Source organism: Oxyura jamaicensis, chromosome 3, assembly GCF_011077185.1.
Source record: "Oxyura jamaicensis isolate SHBP4307 breed ruddy duck chromosome 3, BPBGC_Ojam_1.0, whole genome shotgun sequence".
NCBI classification, from domain to species: Eukaryota; Metazoa; Chordata; class Aves; order Anseriformes; family Anatidae; genus Oxyura; species Oxyura jamaicensis.
In genome coordinates this window covers 117,847,703-117,873,286 of record NC_048895.1, presented here as the reverse complement: position 1 = coordinate 117,873,286, position 25,584 = coordinate 117,847,703, and the positions used below count along the sequence as shown (strand labels likewise).

Below are 25,584 nucleotides of genomic sequence, written 5' to 3'. Positions count from 1 at the left end.
GCCCCGCGCGTTCCCCACCTGCCCCTCAGCCAATCAGACGCCGAGGCTGCGCGCGCCCGCCGCGGGCTCGCGGAGCGGCTGCTCCCGGGCGGCCCCTCTGGGCGCAGCAGCCCCGCGCATGCGCAGTGGGGGGGGGGGGAAGGTGTGAGGGAGCGGGGCGGGGGCGGGCAGTGCCGTCGGGCGGGCGGGCGGTGACAGGGAGGGGGGCGGCCCCCGCCGCTCTTGTCACAGAACCACCGAGTGCCGGGGCTGGCGTGGGGCTCCGGGGGTCCCCGGTCTCACCCCAGCCCAGCAGGGTCACCCCGGGGCCCGTTGGTGCCCGCTGCCTCTTGTCCTGGCGCTGGGCAGCGCGGGGCAGAGCCTGGGGCCGTGCTGCCGGCAGCGTCCCCTCAGCGGCTGTGCCCACCGGAGGCTGACCAGGCCCGGCTCTCTCAGCCCGGCCTCGTGCTGCGGCTGCTCCAGGCCCCTCAGCACCTCCGCAGCCCTCCTGGATGTGCTCCAGCAGCTCCGTGTCCCTCTGAGGCTGGGGAGCCCACAGCTGGGCACAAAACCCCAGCACAGCCCAGTGCAGCCCATTTGAGCCCAGCAGAACCCATTTTAGGTCCAAGTCAGCCCAGTACAGCCCATTCTGGACCAGTGGAGACCATTTTAGCCCAGTGCAGACCAGTTTAACACAGTTTAGCCCAATGGAACCCAGTTTAGCCCAACTTAGCTCAGTGCAGCCCAGCACAGCGCCAATAGCCCAGTGCAGCCCATTTGAGCCCAGCAGAGCCTGTTTTAGCATATTTTAACCCAGTACAGCCCACTGCAGCCCAACCTGGGCCTGTGCAGCCCAGTATAACAGGTCCAATTTATCCCAGTGCCACCCAATTTAGCCCCATGCAGCCCAGTTTAGCCCAGAATCACAGAATCATCTAGGTTGGACGAGACCTCCAAGATCACCCAGTCCAACCTCTGACCTAACAGCACCAAGTCCTCCACTAAACCATTTCGCTAAGCTCTCTTGCCAGGGTTGGCAGGGAGCTCTGGAGAATCCTGGTCCACCCCCTGCCCAGCAGGGTCACCCCGAGACCCCAGGGGTTTGGGCATCCCCAGAGGCTGCACAGCCTTTGGGCGGCCTGTCCCAGCCCTGTCACCTCACAGCACACAGCTGCCCCCTCACATTCACGGCAGCGCATGCAGCCTCCCTCCCGCCGCTCAGCCTCCCAGCGTGGAAATGCCACGGCGCCTTCTGCAAAATGTTTTCTGTGCCTGTGGGGAAGGAACAGGCTTCTTGGTGCGCGGAGAGGAGGGGCTGCTAACGTTGCACGCGTGGGAGGGAAATACTCTGTCACGACGGGATAGAAAGGTGAGAGAAAACAGCGCCACGTAGACGTTCTAGCTGGTGCTGCGTTAGTGTTTATTGTGAGCTATATATGTGCACGATAGTACTCTTTTATTTATTAATTTATTTATTTTTTTCCCGAATCCTGGAGCTAGGCCTGCTGGCAGCAGTGAAACCAGATCAGGCAGAGGAGATATGAAGGGTTGTTTCTGCTGGCTGCATCTACGCTGGTAGATTGGGTGGCAGCAGGATACAGGCATTGGCACTGCAATTTGATTGTACAACAGTACGACTGTTGAAGCAGTTAAAGGACCAATATATGTTGGCGTACCTCTAAGCTCCAGACCAATCAGTACTGTCCCAAACAACTTCCAGGCAATTCTGGCAATCCTGCATGGGGCAGGGGCCGTTCCAGGCAGGCATTTGGGACAGAATCACCTTTGTGCAGCCTGCAGGCTTTCAGTAGCATGGCCACAGCCCATTCTGTGCCACGTGCTCTCGTACCAGTGAACAGCCTTTGGGTACTGGTCCTAAAGCAGCTGCTGAATTCATTCGATACAGAAAGGCTTACCTGAGGCTTTTTGCAGGGTGTGCAGTGCAGCAATCATAATCTTTCCTTGCATGGCAGGTGTTCCAGTGCCTTCATTTATCTATGTGGCTTTTCACTGGACTGACTCCAGTAAGTCTCTGTTGTACTGGGGAACCCAGAGCTGAACACAGTATGCCAGCAGTGAGCTCGCTGGTGCTGACAAGAGGGGAAGGATTGCCTCCCCGAGGCTGCTGGTGACACTGCTTAATGAATCCCAGGATGCTGCTGACCTTCTTTGCCTTGAGAGCACGTTGCTGGCCACCAGTCCTTTGCCAGCTTGTTCTCCAGCCAGTTGTCCACCAGTCTGTACTGGTCCGGGGGGTTGTTCCTCCACAGTGCAGGACTTGGCATTTCCCTTGAACTTGATGAGGTTCTGCCCTGCCCATCTTCAGCCTTTCAAGGCCCCTCTAAACTGCATCACAACCATCTGAGGATCAACCACTCCTTCCAGCTTTGCATCCACTGCAAATTTGCTGAGGGAGTTCACCGTCCTATCATCTAGATGGTTAATGAAGGTGTTAAACGTCTGGACCCCGTCTGAGCCCCAGGGAACACCACTAGTGACTGGTCTCCAGCAGGGCTTGGGGCACTGGTCATGACCCGTTGAGCCAGCACTCAGTCCACCTCACTGTCTGCGTACACGGTTTGTCCTTGGAGTATGTTATGGGAGACACTCTGAAGAGCTGTGCTAAAGTCAAAGTAAACATCCGCTGGTCTTTCCTCATCTCAGATGGCTATCAGCCTGGTCATTTCGCTGTAGAAGGCTGTAAGGTTGGTCATGCTTGATTTTGTCTACGCTGACTGCTCCTAATCACCTTTTTGCCTTCCCTATGTTTAATAATGGCTTCCAGATACCACTTTCCCAGGGAATGAGGTGAAGCTGAATCTGTCTTGATGATAGAAGTGAGGTTTGCTTTTGCCCAGTCCCCAGGAGCATCCCCTGGTCACCGTGGCATAGCTGGGAATGGGCTCGTACTGACATCGGCAGGCTCCCTCAGGCCTCCTGAGCGGGCACCAGCTCCTGGCGGAGGTGTAAGACAGCGTTCTCTTCCCTCCTGAAGCATTGCTCAGTGTAAACAGGGCAGTCACACTAGTGTGTACTTAGTCCCTTGGCCTAAAACCTCTCCTCGACAGAGGGGAAACCAAGCCTGGGCTGTGGCCCAAACCACCGTCGCTGCCTGGGAGGGAAGATGAATGGCTGGGCTTTGCACAAGACTCTTTCCATTCCCTGGTGGTCTTGCAGTATGATTTCCTCCAAAATGCCGACGTCCATCTGCCAGTGTTGCTCCACTGTGGGCCACAGCCTCTCTAAGCCATGCCAGGAAAAAGCAAAGGATGAGCTGCAGCAGTAGTACACTGGACGCTTGAGCAGCTCGGGAAAAACAGCAGCTGAAGGTGCACAGAGACGGTATTTCCCTGTGATGTGCACACTGATGTAGGCTCGAGAAAATGAGCTGAGAGCATTAATGGTGTACGCAAGAGAGGCTTATTTAAGGAGGTACGAAGGCTAAAGCAACAGCTGTTGTGCTCCCAGCTGCTTTGCTGATGGTGTAGGATCCTAGACTTAGGAAACCATGGACACAAAGCATTTTCCGCTGCTTGGCCTGGGGCCCAGGAGCCACTTTCTAACTTGGATTAGAAAGACAAGAGAATTACTCCATTATATAAGATAGAAATTTAACCACCTGCAGGGTTAGATAGGGGTTTTATGAGTGTTAACAGTGTCCCCATGTTGGAGTTTTGTGAATGAAGAGACATTTAAACAGCTGTATCTTTGTGAATCTAGCCCCTGAGCAGAGTTTTGTCATCTAATCTGAGAAATCTAAAAATGAGATAAATGAGTCTGATCTAGACACCCTGAGATCATTGTACCTATTTACTTAATTAACTTTCAGACGGCAGTTATGAGACCTGCGGTAAGCACCTCTCTTATGGTGGCAGGAATTGCCCTCCGAATTCTCTTTGTCTGCATTGCCTGTAAGGGAAATCACAGCTTGCTCAGATCTAGACATCTAGTTTTGAAATGGCAACAGTAAGATAATCTGATCTTGTGTATCGGGCACGGAATCAGCAGCCACTGCGCTCCACAGCCTCACCATACGGGTAACGATTTCTAAAGGAGTGCCGCAGGTATAGTGATGGCTTCCTGAGTTAAGGTAACCCAAACCAGTATTTTTTTATGTGATTTATTTTATTTTATTTGCTGTGTTGAATTTCAACACCATCTGTCTGCAGTTGATTGAAGTGCTCTGTACAACTTAGCACTGTGCAGTAGCACATTCAGTCCCATGAAGCAATAGCATTTGAGAAGAAACACTGAGCACCAACAGGGTCCCGACACGAGGAGACCAAAGCGACGCTGAAAGTGTGCAGGGTTCCAGTACCCGGAGAAAGCAGTGCAATAGCAGAGCTTGGTGCTTCAGCTTGAGGTTTGTTTGCTGCTTCCACAGCGCCGTGTGTTATGCAGAATTTAGACTTTGTCGTCCAAGAAGCACTCTGTGTGGCTATGAAAGAAACCACTGAGTGAGAACAGGCCATAATCAAATGCAAAAGTAATACAGGGTTGTTATCAGGTTCTTTCAATTGCATAAAATGATATTAAATTTATAACATATTGATCATCAGCAATCGAAAATCTAGATTTTACAGTAAATTGCTTTATTCTCACGCTGCTGCCTAGTTGTTACGGGATAACGAGTATTTGGAGATCCTGCTCATCGCACCTCTGCGTACTAACTTCCTCGTCAGAATTTGTGAGAGACAGCGAATGCCACGCTCGAGAGATAAACATGAAGAAACCCCACGCTGTCATTTTCTGCTGCTTCCCACTGTTAGGGCTTTAAAATGCCTGCGTGTAGAGGAATGGATTCTCCCTTCGGTTTACATACACACAAATTCTCTCTGTATTTATGGGCAATAGATGTGTGCATCGAGAGAATAAACTATTACAAATAGCTCTTATTTCAAAATACCATTTTCTTTAAATGATGAATAAGTGGATTGGAGCTGGTAATATCAAACAGCTTTTACAAGCCCACAGTGATCCTCTTTTGGATGCAGAAACGGCTCCACAAAAAAGCAGAAGAGACATTCTTCTGTAGGCGTATGCTTTGATGACACAATTCTGACAGAAGTTTCTGTCAGAAGAATGTACTTAGCATTCCAGAGCAGTGGTACCAGTTTAAAAATAACAGGAAATCTGGCATAGGAAATACTTTCTGTCTTGTTGAGATCCTCAGCTTCAGTGTCGTCATGTGTCATTTCATCCAGTTGTGAGCAAAACACGAAAATAAAAGGAAAGCTCAGATGATGTCACCTCAGATCTCAGCACAAGAGCAAATTTGCATTTTGGGGCTGTCGCAAAGATGTTAAGAGGAACAAAATCAAACCCCAGGTGAGATGACTGTAGATGTAGAGGGTTTATAACATTCTTTGTTATTGTTTTCTGTTAGAAAAATGTCATGCTTGTTTGCAATGTTGTGTTCTTGGTGCACAGAAAGTCAGTCTTGAATGGGCCTCTTTGCTAACACATGCTTGTTTAACCTGGCTGCAAAAACTTCTGGCGATGGAAAATTCACAATCTTCCTAGGTAATCTGTTTCAGTGTGAAATTGTCCTTACCACTAGCGAGTTATATCGGTGCTGTTCTTTGCCCTTCCTCCACAGGGTATTGAGCAACATCTCCCTTCCTCTGTACAGTTATTTCTGGATTGCTGTGATGTTCCTTGGGCTTTGTCTTCTAGCAGTCAAGCAGCAGCCCCCCTCGTAGGGCATGTTTTCGGTGCAGAAGTATTCAGCTGCTCTTCTCTGGACTCTTGCCCAGTTGGCCCACTCATCCTTGAGCTGCAGTTCCCAAAACAAGATGCAATACTCCGAGTCAGTGCCATCCCGGTACTGCATACAGTAAATAACACCTTCGCATGACTTACAAATAGTACTTCTCTTTATGCATCCTGGCATTATATTTTCCTTTTTCTCAAGTGTGATGTTTGAAATAACTCCTCCAACACCTTACACAGCACTACCGCCTGCCTGTCCCCCTGCAGTATCTGTGCTGTTCACTGTACGTACATGTGCTGCCTGCACTGCCTGCTGCTGCCACGGTTTTCCCGGTATTTGTGTAAAAACCTCTCGGCACAGCTCTGAAGGGGAATCGGGATATCACGCACGCCAGCACCGCATGGCTTGCATTCAGCGCCCGGCACGATGTGCAACATTGCCATAACATCAGATTAGAAGTCTCCACAATCCGGACCTTCAGCAGAGATTCAGCCATTTTTTGGTTTATTTTTCATCACTAACCAAGCAGAACTGAACAGAATTTAAAAAAACAAAAAACCTGCTAGGCCTATTCCACTCAGTTTCTACCTATGTAAAAAGCTGTGCTTTGGACCAGTTTCAGGCAAGATAGTAAAAGCTTTTCAGTAAGTGTGATGGGAAAAGGCTAAACCTAATCTAGTAGTGGTGAGGAAGAAATGAAAGCAGAAAAAAATAATTAAAAAAAGGAGTTGGTTAAGCTTTGTATGGAGAAGTGAAGGATTTGCAAAAGCGGTGATAAAAGTTGCACAGCAATGTAAATAACATGTTTTCCGTTATTCTAAAATAAAAAGAAATATTTTCAACAGGCTGTATTTGTCTTCTTTGTGGTTTTTCTCAGCAACGCAAGCGTATTAAGGATTCTGTCTAAAAGAACCACAAAGAAACAAGAAAAGGGGGGGTGGCACAGAGCCTGGCCTGCCCGCTCCAGCACTGAGTCATCAGCAGTGAAATCTCCCCCAGTGCTGAAGCAGCAAACTCAGACCAGAGTCATCTCAAGGGCAAATGTTTTCTCAGAGATAAATTGTGCAAAATATGGCAAAAATTGGAGTGGGGGTGGGGAAAGGCATGATCTTTTATGTTCTTTGCCTTTTCCAACTGTTGCTTTCTTAGCAAAGTGGCAAAATTCATAGAATTCAGAGTCCAGAGCAGCTCAGCACCACCCAGCTGCTTGCTTACCCTCCCCACCCCAGATGGGCTGGGGAACAGAACGGGAAAGGTAAAAGGGCCCTCGGGGATGGGACATCCCTTTGGTCCCTTGGGGTCAGCTGTCCTGGTTCTGTCCCCTCCCAGCTCCTTGTGCGCCCCGGTCTCCTCGCTTGGCTCCCTCCAGCAAACAATCCATCCCTCCGTTATCACCACTATTGTCAACAAAAACCCAAAGCACAGCTTCATGTGAGCCCTTACAAAGAAAGTTCACTCTATGCCAACCAAAACCAGACAGTGGCAAAAATTGCTTTGAATTCATTTGCAGCTTTTCATGTCTTGAAACAGAGATGAGATGTTTCAGAAGATAATCAGTGAGTTTAAGATCTTTTGCAGTAGATAGTTGGTTTTGTTTCAGTCAGTGACTGAAAGTTGTCTTTCTTTTCAGCTCATGGTAGAGACAATGGTGAAATCATGAGAAAGAAAAAAAAAATCTCAGTTCAGGTCTCATAAGGAGAGACTTTCATTTTTCAGAAACTGCTGCTACAACTGAAGCTCTTGGTGGGATATCAAAGAGAAAAGGCATTAAACTAATCTCTGCTCGCCTGAGTTCACTGCTTGTTTCCTCTGGGTGTGAAAGATGGTACGGGGTGATTTCACAGCGGCACACTGCATCACCAGGTGGGTTGGACCTCCTTCATATGACATCACCACCTCTGACATACTGCACAGCTTCCATTTAGTGATTAGAAACGTCAAACTGGAAAGAATCTCTTGGATCAGCGGGAACAGCTCCTTCATATCACTGCCACTGTGTCTGTAATCTACTTTGTAAGTTCATAAAGTTTAAAAACTGCTGAATTTTGCACCTGCCCATCTATTAGAAGATGCTTCAAAAACAAAAACAAAACAAAACAAACAAACAAACAAACAAAAAAACTATTTTTGTGTAGCTGTAAAGCATTTCCTGGATTTCATTCTAATTCACTTAGACCACACCAAGCCTATGCTAGTATCGTTCTTTAGTTCCAGTAGTAATTTTCTGCTTGTTCGTTTGTTTTAATGTGAAGAGCAAGACACCTGCCTCCATTATTTGTAATTTCTCTCAGTGGCAGATTCTGTCCCCGTGGACGGACTGAAAAGCTTTCCTGGGCCCTGTGCCAGTCTGAGTGCCCTGCCCGGGTTGTGGCTGAGCAGGGCTGTGCACTGTGTTCTGCACAGGAACGCCTAAATGGAGTAGTAGTTAACATTTATTTACAGTATTTATATAAAAAAAATCTAAAATTTAAACTTTCCAATGGGCACCGTTGAGCTCATGCTGTAGGTCTTTACAGTCTCTGCAGTTACTGAGCTTTAAATAATTTTTCAGTCACCCAGAGAGCTGACCGTGCAGAGTTTAAGTTGTCTTCCCGATGGCTCGCGCCAACCTGTTCTCAGGCTTCTTTGCTTTATTCTCTACCAAAACATAGAAACCCAGAGCAATGTCAACAGGCGTTGCCAGGTTGCTGTGTGTGCCAGGCAGCGGCCCTGTGGCTGAACACGGTGACTGCCAGGTCACCGCGCCCCGACACCAGCCCGGGGTCGGGGCTGGCCGTGGGGCCTGGTGCGCGGCCTGTACCACCACGGCCTCCGCCGAGGGGCTGGGGCCTCCATTGCCTTTTCTTGGCACCGAGCAGCCGCTCTTCGAAATGTTTTCCTCGACCTGGACTCGATGTTCTTCCCAGCTGTTTGTCTCAAGCAGTGTTAACCTCCTGAAGTCTTTCGTAATTTTCACTTCATTTCTCCAGATGAAACCTGAAGTACCCCTTTGAAGACAGGCTCACTTTTAACATCGAACTGTATCCCACTGTCATTAAACTTTATGGTCGAGGGCAAGATCTAAGTAAAGAAAAGGGAACTTTCCGTATATATTTTTAATTTAAACTTTTCTTGATGCTGTAGTCTGCACCTTGTAGTCTGCAGTCCTTTGTTGGATTCCCCAATATTATGGAAGGTAAAGACAGGTGCATTTGGCCTGGTGCTCCTAGTGACGTTGTTTGAAGCACAAAGCAGAACCCGTCCGTTCTGTCAGTTCCTTGCTGTCTGCAGGTTTCCAGGCCTTCTCTCCTCCATTTTCCTCCTCCTCTTACCTCTGCATTCATGTGAGAGTTGGGTGTTAATTCTTTCCTAACGCTGAAGGATGCATTTGCACTGTTCATGGCTTTCCATCTTGTATGTTTTACTGGTATCTTGATTTTAATTAATTTCTTCTATAGCATGCTTTTTGCTCTTTCACCATTATAGATTTACACTTTTGTAGATTTACACATTTATAGATTTAAACATTTTTACATCGGAATTCACTCAGTGCCTATGCACTGTTCTGATATCTTATCTGCAGGCCGTGGACAGCTCTTGTTACTTCTGCCTGGCTGTAACATCTCATGAGACTGGCCTACACTGTAATGCTACCACCATTTTCACAGCTTTTATTTTCCATCTTTTTGTATTAATGCTGGTCTGTTGGGTGTTACCTTTCATAAGCAGACTGCTACCTTCACCCTTCATTTTCCCTCTTTTTTTCTTTTTTTTTTTTTTTTTTTTTTAAGTGCTTGTGCTGCTATTTATGCCTGATCTCTCTGTGTGCCATGCCATCAGAAGTGTTCAGAAGTTAGATGGCTCTGAGTTTAAATCATCTGTCAGCTTTTCTTACCTGAAGCTGTGCTGTACATGGTTGTCAAGAGCTCATAGGCCAGTCCAAAATGTGAGTAAGTAAAAGGGTGAGGTTGAGAATGGGCTATCGGAGTAACTGGAATAACAATTTTGGAATCCTATTTTTATTTTTGTAATAATTTAGGAATTTTAAATTATGAATGCATGTTTTTGGTCAGTAGCAGCCATCCCAGTACCAAAGAAGGTCCTCACAGCCCCTGTATGTTTGCATCTCCAGCGGTGGGCTGAGCAAGCAGTGCTTGTTGCTTGCAGTTTCCTGTGTGTCTCAAGCTGCTCTCCACCTCACTCTGTTCCCTTCTGACAGCCAGCACAGCAACTGAGATAAAGCAGGAGCTGAGTTCAGGAGAGAAGCAATCTCTTTTTTGTTCCTGTTTAATGTGACAAGATAATTCCCTTGCATGAGCCACGAGTGTGCTTCTTATCTATATTTAGAAATTTATTCTGCAGTTTTTCTTTCACTTACAAGGTGCTTTTTTTTTCTTAATTGGAATTTGGCAGAGAACAAAACAAACCAGATGATGATTATTAAATTGAAAGCAGAGTCTGTTAAAATACAGATGAAATGTCTGTTTAATAAGATATGCTTTGTATGGCTCTCTTGCAGGGCACTTATCACAGCTGACCCGCTGCTCTGAAGAGGCGCATGGAGAGCTGAAACAAAACAGGCATGGGAAGGTACAGCAGTCTTAGAATATGAGCACCCATTTGTTACAACCGCTTAGAAGCAATTAAAGGTTGGGCTAGATGATCTTAGAAGTCTTTTCCAACCTAAATTATTCTGTGAATGGCTGGGATGTTTTTCTTGAGGCAGGGTTTTCCAGTGTATAACAACAGGATTCTGTCTGTTCTGCAAGTATTTGTTGTGTGTTGTAGAGGCGATAACGTTGGAGCCTCACCGCACCACCAGACGGACCTTTGGAAAACTTCACGTTCTCCATGTAAAATGGAGGCAATGAGACAGCAAAGTAAGCAAAGGATTTTAACTTCCATGTCTTTCCATAGTGGGCACAGAGGTAGAAGGTGATTTTTTTTTTTTTTTTTTTCACTTTTCACTGTATTTCTTTTGTACTTTATTCTCTGGTCTTTTTCTTGATAAAATATTTTTCTTCCTTATTTCCAGGATTTTATATATATATATATATATTTATTTTTTTTCCTGGCCCATAATTCTTTCTTTTTCATGAGCTCCTCCTTGCACTGCTGAGTTACTGCTGACTGGCTTACGCCTATCCTCCAGGAAATCACCCTGTTGTGGTTTAAGGACAGCAGGAGATGGAGGATCCTGCACTTTGTGTCAAGTTTGTTTCAGCGTGTGATCACCCTCGCAGATGAAGTAATGGCTTGTGATGAAGCTGCTCTAACTGTTCAACATTTTAATTAATTAACAATTTAACTTTAATTTAATTTAATAAATTAACAATTAAAATTAAATTAAACATTTCCTAGGAAGATGCAGACTCCACAGTAGATGTGCCCGAGGGCATGCATCCTTCATACCACCCTACCAGCAGTGTTCCAAGCGTACGCATAAGCATTTGGAAAAAACGTTTGCCATGTGGTCAGTAGGGAGAGGCTTTGAAACCTAGAGCAACAGGTGGTGACCTGGCTTTATTTATGCCTTTGATGCTTGGATTTCAGGCTCCACTGCTTCCTAACTGCGGGTTGTGCCCATCCTCTCTCCTCCCAGGTGTCACAGGGGAGTTCAGTGGGGCTAAGCTTAGAGTTTTATTTATTAATTTAACAAAAAGACACAGGAACTGATGAGTTACATGAAATCAGAAAGAGAAAGAAGCTCAAGAAGTCCCATGGTGCTGACTTCTTGCTGGCAGCAGCTCAGCTCCTGCAGGGTGGGAAGCGAGGAGCAGGTTCTGGTAGGTAACAGGCGTACGGCGGAACCGCTGCCTGCCTGCTCAGTTCCCAGGATGGGCAGTACTTGCTGCCACAGGGAATTACAGGTGATTTTTGTTAGATGTCCATGAGGAACCAATGCTGCCAGAAATTAGAACCAGTTGTTTGTGAGCTGGTCGGGGAGGGCTGCTGCTTTGGCAGGTTGCACAGCCACGGGTCATACAGCAGGAGCTTGTGACTGCAGGGTTTCAGAGACTTGGTGTTGTTTCAGCCATACACTGTGAGGTGTTTAGGAGATGAGAAACAGAGCATGAGTGCATGAGAAATTATTCACATTTATGACACATTACTGTGGGACTGAGCTGGTACAGTAATAATCTGATATAATAACCTTTAAAGAGTAGAACAAAATAGCCGAAGCAGTGCCAAGGACATGGCATCACTGTTAACACAGACAAGAAAATGAAAGGAATAATTTAAATTGCTCATAAAAAATTACTGGGCTCTAAAATTGTCTTATTCAGGAAAACAAGCCTATTAAAGCCTTCCTAGAGCACTAAGCCTGATACTTCAGTGGAGACACACCATCCCCGTAACTCACTTCACGTACTCTCTTGTGTTTTACATGTTGCCAACTGAGTAGCAACTTCTAAATTCTAAACGAAGTTTATCCACAGCGAATTTATATCCACTCATTCTTGTACCAGTGCTGAACAGCTGGTTTTGCCCCTTAAAATTTAGCCTGCTGCTAGCTCGCCATACCAAACCTTCTTGCTTTTGTTTTAACCTGAACTTCTTGACTTCTTTCTTACCTGTCAGAGCCTTTTCCTTTCCTGATTATTTGGAAGTTTTTCAGTACATTTGTTCCAGTTTTAAGTAGTCTTAAGTAGCAGCAGCACACAAAGTATCTCATTGCCTTGTACAATTCACCGATTTTATCTCTACTGGCAATACACGGGCTGGACTTTCAGAATTGCTTTTCCTTTCCCATGGCTGTATCACACTGACAACTTCTAATTACAGGGTATGATTAATGAGTGTATCAAGGTCCTTCTCATCCCTGTTACTGCCAGTTACTGTACACTCACTCCTGAAGCAGGAGCTTGTGTTATTTGTTCCCAAATGCCTTGTGACACCAGCGTGTACCATTGGTTCTCACATCACTTCTTGGGCTGTGGATTACCAGTTTGGGCTGTGTGTGCCTTGCTGATAGTTCCCAAGTTTGTGTCATCAGTTCATTTTCTTGGGACTCTCATGACTTTTGGTGCCAATGCCACAGATGAAAATCCGAGTAATTTCAGTAGCATCCCCCACTCAAACCGATTTCCCACTTCTGGGCCTATCGGTATTAAGAGCCCTTAAACCAGCTCTTTACGTTTACTTCATCTTCTCAAGTTTATTACCAATTTCCCACATAGCAGTTTCCTGTATCATTTGTGTAACTGAAGATATTCCCTATGTGACCGGAAAACAATTTACACTGAATTAGTCTGTGGTGAGATTATCTTTGGTGAGATTGTGTTGCTTTCTATCCCATTTTTCAGCATGGCTTCAAGTAGTTTTTACTTCCAAACTTCCAGAGCCTTGCATATGAATGATGTAATTTTCTCTTATTCTTAAATATAGAATAATTTCTATACTTTATAGCATATAATCCTGTATTATGGAATCATTTCTGTCATTTCTGTGCTCCACAGGTTACCGCAGCTCACTTGCTAAACAGAACCGTGCGCTGCCTGAGCTGCAGCGTTGTGGCAGCGCTTTCAGGAAACCCTTGTCATGCAGCTGAAGAGGACGTGTAACGATGTCCTCAGTGAAAATAGGGGAATAGCATTACTTGTGGTTTGGGCCATGCCTGCATCTTTAATCACTACCTTTTCTACTTTTTGCCTTTTGCCTTTTTTTTTTCCTCTCCATGAGGCGATCGATTTATTATTTTTTTGTTGCCACTGGTTGCAAACTCCAACTCAGCTGGCCTTGTCTTCTCACTTTGTACTGCAAGACACATTTCTTTGCTGAGCCTTCCTTCTCCATTTTGTGTTCAGTCTTAATGCTCTGGTTGCGATTATTCACTCGGGAGGTTCACAGCCCCTTCGCGTTACCTTTCTACACTTGAAATACAGGCTGTTGGTGCTTATGACAGATTCAGTGAAAATAAATCCCAGGCACCTCAGTCCTGCTGATTTTATTAAGTTGTTAACTGTATCCAAAGTTTACCTGACAAATCAGGAAAGTTGGTTTCAGATTTACTTCTCTGAACTCTTCCCTTTGTAATAAATGAAGCTGCAATCACGTGGTACAGGTTTTTTCCTGTTTCTTCCTTTCCCCAGATTTACAGTTCGAAGCCCTTAAAGTGTTTCAGCACCCCAAGAAGTGAGGCTTGAGGGATCTGCAAAGTGTTTATTAAACCAGAGTTTTCCCCATGAGATGGATGGAAAAGACTTTATACATATCCACAGCTTACGAAGCCAGAAAAATGTAGTGCAGCATTGTTTATCGGGGTCCGTTAAAAAGACAGAAGGTAATCACCGGAAAATCAACATGAGCAGCACTAACAACCATAAAATCATATGCTTTTTATTTAACATAAAATGAAACATTAAGATAAAATACACATTTGTCCATGTGCTGAACTACGGTATTTTACATTCATTTATAAAGCAGGTAGTTTTACATGACAAAAATAAGTGAGAGGAAGAGGAACAGAATCTGCAATAAGACAGAAGCCACAGGGCAGGCTCTGCTTGTCAAAGTGCTGCCTCCTATGGGCACACAGATCCTCAGGTGGCAGGTTAGAAACAGGCCGCTTTTAGCACTCCTCAGATTCCTCTTAATGCTGGTGAGAAGCTAAGGTGGAACCTTATACAGCAAAATGGGTGGAGACGGGGTGACCAAACAACCTGTGCCAAAATGCAGCAGGACGGGCCGCTTTGTCCCTGATGGATTGCTCCTGCTAGAACTGGCCCACGTAGCTCTTACACGCCCAGACGTTACCTCAGTGAGCTGCAATCGCTTTTTTCCCCATGCAAACTTTGCCGGATTTCTTGCCTAAATCTGACTTTGCCAACAGGCCGTGACAGGGCTGGGCTCACAGCAGATGGACGGGAAGGGAAGGCGCTACCACGTGGCAGCGAAGTCGGCTGCTTGTGGGCACGTCCTGGGCATGCCTCGGACACGAGGTGAGATTGTAACCGGAGCCCCTGTCCCTGAGGTCCAAGACGATGCCTGGCGCGCCTCTGCTCGAGGTGGGAGCAGATGGCCGTGAACAGGAGGCCAGGAGGCACCCACAGCCCCCGCACCGCAGCCTTTCGGTGCCTGCACTGCCCCACCACGGCGGTGCTGGCCCCGGGACTCTGCCACGAGGACGCCGGGGCCCCGGCCTCAGGCGCTGAGCTCCCGGCCCGGCCGATCAGAAAGCCGTGGTGCAGCACCTGCGAGGCCCAACTGAAAGGGACAGGAGACCGACCGGGCTTAAGTTCTAAGGGGGGTAGGAGGGGATGGGGGACGCAGCAGTACCAGGGGAATAAGGAATGTTTTTTAAAAAGTGCAGCAGATCAAACCACGTTACCATTATGTATTTCATCTAACCCATATACCTTAAATAGGAAAACCAATACAAAAGCTGTAATTCCGTCTCAGGCCTGCGGTAACTTTCCACGGTGTAATGTCACCAGAAGACTGAGACGAAGCTGGTCGCGCTGTGTACACTCAGCTGCACCCCTGCGCAGCCCCCACATCCAGACCCGACCTGCGCCCCCCACCCGCGGGGCTTCCTTACAGTGCAACTCTGGGGAGCCACAGCCCTACCCCGTGCGTAGGTAGCAACTTGTGACAGCCATTGGGTGCCTCGTTTATTGGTTTCTCTTTTTTCTTTTTTCCCCCCCAAGGGATTCCAGTAACAATCGAAGCAGTAGATACAAACACCAGTTCCCTGCCTTTTCAGTTTTTAGATTTGTACTTTTAAACCTGACTTGTTGTCAATGCTTCTTCTTTTCTCCCAGTTTCCTTCCCCCTAAGTCCCAGCCACAGAGAGTTGCTCTGAACACCTCCAATTTATACGAGTCCTGCGATTGCTGGCAGGAATAAGGGGAATAGAAAAGCAATTTGAGATTCACCTAAGCCAAAATGGGCGTCAGAGAGAAGGGGATGAGGCAGGAACTGTGCCTTGCACGTTGTGGAGACATTTCCACCCTCCTCTCCGTGGCGATTTGTGTTCTCTATGCAGAACCAGCAGTTGCAGGGGCTGCAGATCTCAGTCTGGCAGGGAGAGTCTCGAGGAGCCCAGGCAAGTGCAGGTGAATGGAACTCACTCAGCCCCCAAGAGCTGCAAAGACAGCCCATCTCTGCAGTGAGAGTTCCACCATAATCCCCACAAACAAAACAAATCCACTTTGATGGTGCTTCCTTGAAATCCTTGGACTTTTGGTACATTGTTTGGATTCCCCATAAGCACCGTACGATGCTCACACAAGAAATCAAACTATCTGTGGACATTCCAGTGGCACAGCACAACCGAGGAGCTTCTGGTTCGGTTTTGGTTGAGTAGCTTCTGTACCAGTACGTCTCTTTGGCTATAAGGGTAGCGTTGCTTGTATAAAAGATCCACCTCTTTGTCTTCTCACCATGGATGATGCTGGGTGGTTACGAGGCAAAATGAACGGATCCAAATGGAGACACAGACAGGACACAGGACTGAACAATGTTCTGTATGCTCTACCTGAAACTGCTGAACTTCCAAAATCCCTTCGCTGCTGCACTTCTGCTTTCTCTACTCCCTGCAGGCTGCTATCAGCAGCAACTGCAGCGTGCAGGACTCATCTCCTCTCTCCCTCTTTTCTTCCTCTTTTTTTTTTAAACATTATTACATGCTCAAATCCAAACAGCTCAAATACTTTTTAATACATTGAAAATGTAAAATAAAGAATATATGAAGTACATACAGTATATATATACATATTTCAAATACTTAAAATTCTTACGTAAAATATGATTTTTCTATATTATTTGTGTAAAAATACATTTTAAAATGGTGTCAACTTGATTTTTCTGTACATACCCTCTATTCCAATTTAAGTCCCTTTTAAAAAGGCGAAAGACAGACAAAGGTTTAGTATCTGCTAAACTGTGTTTACAGGCCTGTTGTCAAAACAAGAAAAGCATGTGGTAAACAGTATTGGATTTCTTCTTTTTAAGAACTCCCATTTTTATTGCATTAGTGGAAAAAACTGAATCTTTTCAGTTCTCCTGCTAGTAAAACTATTCCTGGCCTTGCCGAGAAACTGCATACTCCCAATACCCTGTTTATCTAGTTCATAAATCATCCTTTGTCAATTTTTTTAGATACTAAAATATATATTACTTAAAATATATTACTGTAAGCTCTTAAAGTTGATCTTCAGTTATATCAAATGTATAGCATTAAAAAAAAAAAAGTTATTCAAGAAAATTCTGGCTATCACGACCGCAGCACGTGCGTGAGCTGTTCTCCCTGCAGGGCACTGCTGGCCAACAGACCTGGCATCCCCGGGACCTCCCCCGTTGCAGCCCCGTCCCCATCTGCCCCCTCCCTCCCTCCCGTCCCCGCAGTGTCCCCATTCTAGCGCAGGTGCCCCGGGGACCTCAGTGTGCTCCCCGCCACCGGCCCTGCTCCCTGGCACTGGCCCTGCTCGGAGGCTGGAGGCAGCGCCTGGCCGCTGGAGCTGGGCTGGCCCGGGGCGAGCAGAGCCCCCGTGGCCGTTTGCTAGCGGCCAGCAGTGGCTTTCGGACGTCGCTCCCAAGGGAAACAAAGCAGCTTCCCCAGGGCTCCACGCGTCCCTGGTGAGGCTCTTCCAGCACAAAAAACAACGCTGGTCTTTCGGGCACTTCCCCCCCGCAAAACAAAAGTCTTTTTCCTAGCTGCTTTCAGTGACCCGAGCGCCGTCTGCCCCAGCTCAGGTGGAAGCTCCTGCCCCAGCCCAGGCAGCTGCCCCAGGGTCTCCCCAGGCCAGGAGGTTCCTACCCAGCCAGGCTGAGCCTCCTCCCGCCGAGGAGCCAGAGCCCCTTCCAGCCATGGCATCGACGGCCGCTCGTGGGGCAGGAACCAGCCAGCGATGCTCCGTGCGGCCTGGGCAGCGCAACTGCCACCGTCGGACGGCACGGCCGGTGCGGTGACCTCGCGGCCACCACGGCCCTGGCCAGAACTGCCTTCCCCGTCAGCTCCGTGAAGCCCCACGAAGCACAACGGCGCGGCGCTCAGCATGCCACCCTTCCATCTGAGACATTAACCCCTCAAACAAACTTCCCCACGCTGCCTCTCAAAACCTCAGCCCATCTCTAGTCGCCTTCGCTCCTCCACTGAAGTAACTTGTACCAGGCGGCTTTTCTTCTGCCCTGGGAAGTTAACCGCCACGGCTCGCCGTGCGTCTCTCGTTCTCCCGCTGCAGGGCTTGGATTGAGGCCCACAGGGGAACACAAACACCTGAGCATCGTTTCTCGCCCAGGTTGCTCCTGCTGCCACAAACATGCTTTGACATCGGGCTTTGCAAACGTTTCGTCTCAGATTTCGTTTGTTGTGGCAGCATTCACTGGAGAATGCCGTTATTTAACACCCGCCCTCCACAGCCCAGCGCTTTCAGCTGTGTGACGGCCGCATACAGACCCAGAGCGAGGCGGGCTGCCTCGAGGGAGGAGGACGGTGAAGGGCAGCCGGCGGACGAGTGGAGACGAACGGGAGCAGCAGGAAGGGAGCAGGCCAAGGCCACGCAGAGAGCGCTCCGAAATGGGCGGCAGGATTTTCCCTTTCTAAAATCCATTATTCAATAACCAGCACTGTAAAACATGCAAAGCTCTCGAGGTTTTATGTCGACCTGTACTTGTACTGATCGTTACACCGAGCCCCATTATTTCTAACGGCTTCCTAATCGCTTAATGCCCTCTTGCAAAGCCGTGGCTATTCCTCAACTTCCACCTTGTAGCTCGTAGCATCCGGTAAAATCAGAGACATGCAGTTAACAGAATGTATTATCTGAAAATGAATGCATTAGCTGAAAAAGGAACGGAATAAAAGTAGCCCATAAAAGTGCTCAGCGGTTAAAGTACACCTAAGGCACTGAACAGCTGTAAACGTCCGAGTCACCACGCAGGATGCCCAGGCTGCCCCTGGCCTGGCAGCCACTGACACTTGGTGGTCGCCCTCGGCCCACACCTGGGCGACCTCGGCTCGGTTCCTGCAGTACCGCTCGCCAGCAGCAGCTTCTGGCTCTCAGAAATGGACCTGGCAGAGACAACGGAGCCCACACGCTGCAGGGCAGCTCGTGCAAGTTCAAGGCAGTAACACGTGGAAACGCCGCGTCCCGAAGCGGCCTTTCAGCCTGACGGCGGCAACAGATTCAGAAGCCTGAGCGCTACGAGCAGGCAGCAGGCGTGTGCTGCTCCCTCGGCATCCTCTCCTTCCCCCTCTGCAGCAGCCTCGTCAGCACAAAGAATTCACGCTGACGGAAGTCAAGGTGTGAACAGAATTGATCCGATTACACCAGCAAAGCCTCTCTGCTTTTATTTGAGGCAAAAATGGCTTTTTCAGTTTAGTTTGTAACCCAAAACAACCTTTAAATTGGATTATACTGAGGGAACGAACGCGTCTCACTGAGGATTACGTTGCCATAACTTTGCTTTCACATCCAGATGAGGCTGGAGTTAATAAGGGAAGATCCTGCCCTCCCCGGGGTCCACCACATGAAGCCATTTCACGCCGCATCCTCCGATGTAAAAGAATGGCAGAAATTCCTGTTGCAGCAGCAGAGAGGGAAGCAGGCAGCGCTGGGTCGCTGTCCAAATGAGCACTTAGGCAGAAGCCGACCCAGGGAACAAATCACCCCTGCTCCAGCAGCTGGGGCTGCAGCGGGAGAAGCCAGCCCGCCTCTGCTGGGCTCCCCGGGCACGCACAGAGCCAGCCGTGGGAGGGTGCAGACCTGGCGTGGGGCTGCCGGGCAGTACGACAGAACTGGGAGTACGACTTGCATTCCTTTCTGGTCTTGAGAGATAAGTGGTTTAAAAAAAAGTCTGTATTTCTAATAGCTAAATCCCGTCCACCACTGGATGTCTACAAGGAGCACTGCATAATCAGAAAGCGGGGGTCACTGCTCCCCGGCAGATTTCTTACGGGCAAAACTCAGACCAAGATGCACACACGGCAGCTCTCCTTAACTCAGGCGCTAACCCTGCTTTGGAGGACGCCACGCGCTGCTGGACAGGGAAGGAAACTCTTTTATTATGAAGCGATTCAGTCTGCAGCTCTCTTTACCATTAACGAACCAACCAACACCCGCTTGGAAATCCACACGGCGCTTCCCGGCCATGCTCCTGACCTTGGGGCCAGCACGCCAGGTCCCCACGCGAGGGAGCGGGAAGCGGGGCAAGCAGTAGTACATGGGGAGAGGGAAGGAGAAAGGCTGGAGGACCCCAGCTCATAAAACAGCTGTCACCTGTTTTGTGAATATTGCTTCATCTTAAAAAGGCCTTTGGATTCAAAGTGAATTCAGTGCTTTTCCATCAAAAAGACACACAGATCTGTTACCTGACCAAGCTCCGGGATGGCCCCCCTCCCACCCGCACACTGACAACATGGGACTGGACGTGACTACTGAACCTGGCGCTGCTGTGGAAGTGACACACACACACCCCGCGCGTGATGCGGACACACGGCGATACGTCAGCGTGCAGATGGGCGAACGCTTTATGAGCCAGCCTGTCGCCAAGCCGTGCTGTGGAGCACGAAGTACCGTGCTGTGTTAACCCTCACCACCTGGAGCGAACGGAGGCGCGAGCACCAACTCCTGGTGGGAGGAACGCGCCCCACCAGCTGCGCCCCGAGGCACCACGCGCGGAGCCAGGCCTGGCTCGGCGTCCTCCGAGGGACACGCGAGGCCCAGCGAGATCCTTGCTTTCTTTCCCTACGCTCAGCTCAGTATAAAACCTATAGAAATTCGAGCAGTCTGACTATCTGGAGTTTTTAATGAGCCACAGAAAGCTTCCTAGCAAACAGTAGGACAGGGGGTGACGTTTAGTGCACTTGGCTTGCATAACGCGCTGCAACAGCCGGCGGTGCTCAGCTCCGGGGGTGGCACTCTCCAGCTCCCTTCAAATAACGCCTAACAGCAGGATTCTGCCGGGTCCTGACAGTCCAGAAATGAAATGCAGTTCGGCACATATTTGCGATCTCTGCTTTAAATGGTTCCTGGAATTACCAATAATCACAGTTACTGAGTTGCTTTAGTGACTTAGATCCTTGAATCCTATGGTTAGTACAGTTGCCTTTTTCAGTATTTGCCAGTAGCAAATCAAGATACCTCCGTCCCTAGAAGGCTGCTGCAACCGCCTCCTTGAAGAGGCGAGGATATGCAAATCAAAAACACCAGCCAGTATTGCACAACCCAGTATGCCTTCCGGAGACAGCCGTGCCCCAAGGGAGAGGCAGTGACTTGGAAGGCCTGGGGAATGTTAACGCCTTCCAATTCTGAAAAATTGAACGAAAATTTAGAGCCACGCAGGAAGCCCCTTCAGGGTTTCCTGCTTCGGTGCTCTGGCATCGGTCAGAACAAACGCTTAGTTTCGTACTATCCGGCTCTTCTCTTTCCAAGAGAAGCCCAGCGGCTGATGTTTGGCCGGGGGTTCGTTCCCCCATCTAGAGCAGAGCTCAGCAAACATGCTGGATAGCAGGCTGGGGTTAATGAAACTGCAGTACAAGTCAAACGCTATCTCCTAAAAGATTGAAAAAATATTTTTAAACAAAATAATGTGACATATTTACATAATTCCTTAAGTGCAAACTCTTGTCACAATTCACGTAGTTGAGCTCAATTTAGACTCACTGTACAAGAAGGTGCTCTTTCTTTAATGAAAGAAGAACTCTACTCTGTATTCCTGATTCAGTAACGTGTCTCTTGTGCAAGGCAGTAAATTTCCTGTTTCTTCCCAACGTACTTCCGAAAGCAAAACCAACATCCAGCCATCCTCTTCCCCACTTCGCGTCCCGGTTACCGCACGACAAGGCAGGAGACACAGAGCTTAGAGGGGCCAATGCAATCGTCATGGCAGAAGGCGCCGCAGCCCTTGCACATGATCATGGCTTTCAACCTGCAGTAACATTTGGAAGGGGAGTCCTCCATGCTGTGGTCTTCAGCGAAGGCTTGAACCGGGATGGTCTGGCCGTGGTTGCCAGAGTTCATAGCTTGGCTGGTGGGAATGGTGGTTACAGTCACCGAAAAGGACATGACGTTCCCCATGCTGCTCGACAGCTGATTGCATTCCGACAGCCCCGTCATCAGGGACCCTTGGTTGACGTCCGGGGAGGTGGAGACGTTTATTGTGCCGCTGTAACTGGGCCCAATGAGCTGTGCTGCAGCATCTCCACACAGCTTTGGAGGGTGTGAGTGAGGAAGCTGGGGAGGCTGCGCAGAGTCCGAGGACGGTACAGAAGGACCGAAGAGCTCAGGGCTGCCGTGCATTTTTCCCCTCATTGCATGTGCCATTTGCTCTTGAGCGGCTTGAATAAAATCTCGCGCTAACGTAGTTCCGTCAAACCCCGGAACGTTCTCCCTGCTGCCTGCTGCTGGCTGAGACGCGGCTGCCTCCGTCTTTACACCCTTCTTAGCAAGGCTGCTGCCATCTGAAGGGTTTATGTTGTGTGACCCCTGTTCTTTTTCACACTGGCCAGACACCTGCGAAGCCTGGGGCTCCTCTTTCACACTGACGCCTTCACGTTCATCACCAGTACTCTCATCATCTGCATCTCCTTCCTCGCTGCTGCTGCCGCCGTGGCCAGCCATCTCCTCACATTCCCCACATTCTGTTTTCGGAGCGTCAGCAGGGCTGTTCAGACACAAGCGGTTTTCTGGGTTCAGGAAGCCTCTCCTCAAGCTCTCCGAGCCACGGCCATAGGTGGAAATGTTGAGCAGGTAATGACCAGACATAGCAGGCTTGGAGGTCCTCCTGCCCATGAAACCCAGCACAAATCTCTGGCTGGTGGAGCTGTTTTCTAACTGGAACCCTGAGTGAGTGAGGTTCAGTTGTGAAGGCTGAAGGACTGGGAACAAATTCTGCCTCTGGACCCTCTTGATGAGCGTCTGAAGGATCTGCTCTTGCGTTGTTTTACTGAGCGCCTCTGGGCACTGGTGCTGGTCAACACCGGGGTCCTTTCCCGAGGGGACTGGAAAGGTCCTTGGAATGTGAGGCAGGGGCCTGTTCTGGCTAAAGATCTTCCCAAGCTGCTCTGCAGGTAACCCCGATTGTCTTTCACCACCCTCGGCTCCTCCGTTCCCTGCTACGCTCGCAGCACTGGGTGCTGCTGCCCCTTTTTCTTCGTTAGAGGCCAACGGGACAGTTTTCATTTCTGCTTTGGTGAGAGGCTTCGGCAGGATTTGTTCCAGAGGGACGTTCTTGCCCTGAAGCAGCTGGGTGACTAAAGGGTTGTTAGCAGGAATACTGGAGCTTGCTTTGGGGAGGGCCCCACTGGAGCTTAGGTGAGTTTTAAGGCTAGGTACTGCCGACGAAGCGTTAGAGGAAGGGGCAGATGGAGCAGATGTTACCGCGCCTCCAGCCTGGGCTTCTGAGCCCGTGGGTGTCAGCGAAGACAAAGACATCAGAGGGGAAGGAGATGTGCCTTTAGAGACATCTAAGCTGGTCCCTCCTAAGGCCGCAGGCGCTACCTTAGTTATGTTTGTGTTGGTACTCGCTGTGGACGCAGTGACACAGGCTGTTCCATCCCTGACAGCTGATGCCCCACTGGCCTGGCTCGGACCTGCTGGAGCAGAAGGTGCTTTCTCTTGTTTGTCACTGCTGCCAGCATACGGGGAGCCTGGAACCTGGTTCACAGCCATGTTTGGGGGGCTCTGCTTTATTCTGTCGCTTTTCTCTAATGCTGATGCCGCTGACGAGGAGCAGTTGGTGCCTGTATTGCTGCCTGGAGTTCTGGGTTGCAGTGTGGAAGTTTGCTGTAGTTGTGCTCTAGAGAGATTGTGAGCTGGTGGCTGCTCCGTGGCCTGGGTCTCCATTTGGGAGTGGGGCCCTGGACAATGGGGAAGAAACCTTCTCGAACTTCCCCCGCTTCCAGTTCCTGCCAGTTCCAGTGCATTTCCTCCAGTTCCAGTTTCGTTGGTTCCGCTTGGTGCTGTGTTACTCTTCTCTCCTCCACCACCTGGAGGGCCCCCGCCACCGCCGGGTCCGGGCCCCGGCACTGCTCCCCCCGAAGACGCGGCGGCGGCGGCGGCGGCGGCTGCGGCGGCGGCCGCTGCCCTCTGGGCCCGGACTTGCTGGGCTTTGGCCTTGATATCTGCCAAAGTTCTGGCCCCTGTTCTTCCTGGACTGGTAACTGAGGTTGGGAAACGTGCCCCGGGAGAGACCTGGCCCGCAGGAAATGGCATTGGGGAGATTCTGGAAACGGGAATCTGAAAGAGAGGAGGAGAAAAGTAGAACTGAGACACGGGAACGTTTGACCCACATATTTAAGAACAGAAGCATTTCCATGTGTAGTCCTAGATAAATCCCTTTGCAGTTCTCACTTGAGGTACAGACATAGAAGGACATGGATGATTCTGATGTCTGGCACACTTCGAGTCTGTTACAATCCCTCAGACTGGAAGCTCCTCCCTTGCAGTTACAGGTTAGTGCATCGTGCTGCATTATTCAGAGGCCTATCACGATCCCTCAGCAAGTGACCACCTGCTGTAAGGTTGTTCCAGAAGTCACACCTATCGTGCCTCATTCTAAATTTCACCCTCTGTGCCTATGCAGTTTATGTCCATTCAGATGTCTGTGTCAATGCTCTGCTTTATTCCGAATTATACTTCGACCCCCTCCGTGTCTTTCTGTGAACTAGTAATATCCTCCATTTACTGGGTCTTCAAATAAAATGCCAAATTTTACTCCTTTCTTCTAAAATATGTTCTCCACTCCCCATATCAGTACAGTTTACTTTATTTGTGTGAACTCTTCCTTTCTAGAATGCCCATGATGAGAACAGGGCACTCATGTTAGTGCTGGTCTGTCTCCATTGTAGAGACCTAACCCAGTATTTATAATGTTTCTCTTCACAGATCTGCAACACCGTGTTGACTCCCAGTCATCTTCTGGTTAACCAGCTCACTACTTCCTTCTTTTCTGAGGACTGACATGTCTTCACCTTACAGAGGAAATTATTTTCAATCACCCATAAATTCACTCTGTATGGTTAAATTAAATCCCGTGTCTATTACATCGCACGGGAAGGTCAATCGCTCACCTGTACAGTATTTGGTTTTCCCCAATTTTATGTTACTAACAAATATTGTTAATGCTTGCCTACCTTTGCGCCATACTTAGTAATGAACTTAGTTTGAACAATGAACCACTCTTAAAATGTTGTTTTTGTGTTTGTATATTTCTTAGTAAGAAGAATCTTAACAGGAGACCAGAATCCTTAGAACACACAGAAACAGCAATTCTGCAGTTTTCCACTTCCAGCTTTTGCCTAAGGCCCCAGACGAGGCCCTGTTCTACAAAAAACAAACCTATATTCCCACACACAACTATAAAAAAAATCTGGCTCATCCACTTACTATCTACTATTGAGCATAACATCACTGAAGGAAGTGTTAGCGTTATCCGTACATGTGCAATCCTGTAATCATTATCTGAAAGAGTATCAAATGTGTGAAATGGGAGTGTTTGTTACTTCCCAACGGGAATTTCATAGAATCATAGAGTGGCTTGGGTTGGAAGGGACCTTAAAGACCATCCAGTTCCAACCCCCTGCCATAGGCAGGGATGCCCCCCACCAGATCAGGTTGCCCAAAGCCCCATCCAGCCTGGCCTTGAGCACCTCCAGGGATGGGGCACCCACAGCTTCTCTGGGAGACCTGTGCCAGGGCCTCACCGCCCTCTGAGGGAAGAATTTCCTCCTAACATCCAATCTAAATCTCCCCTCTTGCAGTTCAAAACCACTTCCGCTTGTCCGATGGTTATCTACCCAAGTAAAGAGTCCCTCTCCCTCCTTTTTACAAGATCCCTTTAAGCACTGAAAGGCCGCGATGAGGTCCCCCTGGAGCCTTCTCTTCTCCAGGCTGAACAGCCCCAGCTCTCTCAGCCTTTCTGCCTAGGAGAGGTGCTCCAGCCCCTTGATCACCTTTGTGGCCCTCTGG

At 48.8% G+C, this 25,584-nt stretch overlaps 1 protein-coding gene and 1 long non-coding RNA gene across 6 annotated transcripts in view; one reads left to right on the top strand and one right to left on the bottom strand.

The window, feature by feature from the left end:
- Positions 1-358: 358 nt before the first annotated feature.
- On the top strand, positions 359-19,025 carry LOC118163842. The gene is made up of 3 exons (XR_004749218.1): positions 359-369; positions 11,173-11,180; positions 18,824-19,025. It is a non-coding gene; the product is annotated as an uncharacterized LOC118163842 (long non-coding RNA).
- A 1,379-nt stretch (positions 19,026-20,404) lies between these two features.
- Positions 20,405-25,584, bottom strand: part of ASXL2 (ASXL transcriptional regulator 2) — a 103,176-nt gene continuing 97,996 nt past the window's right edge. For 4 of the 5 annotated variants that reach the window (XM_035320863.1, XM_035320865.1, XM_035320867.1 and 1 more), the window contains one exon: positions 20,405-23,853. In XM_035320863.1, the coding sequence (XP_035176754.1) occupies positions 21,445-23,853 (2,409 nt within the window). In that variant the 3' untranslated portion in view covers positions 20,405-21,444. The remainder of the gene's footprint in view (positions 23,854-25,584) is intronic. The other variant, XM_035320864.1, reaches the window with a different exon arrangement.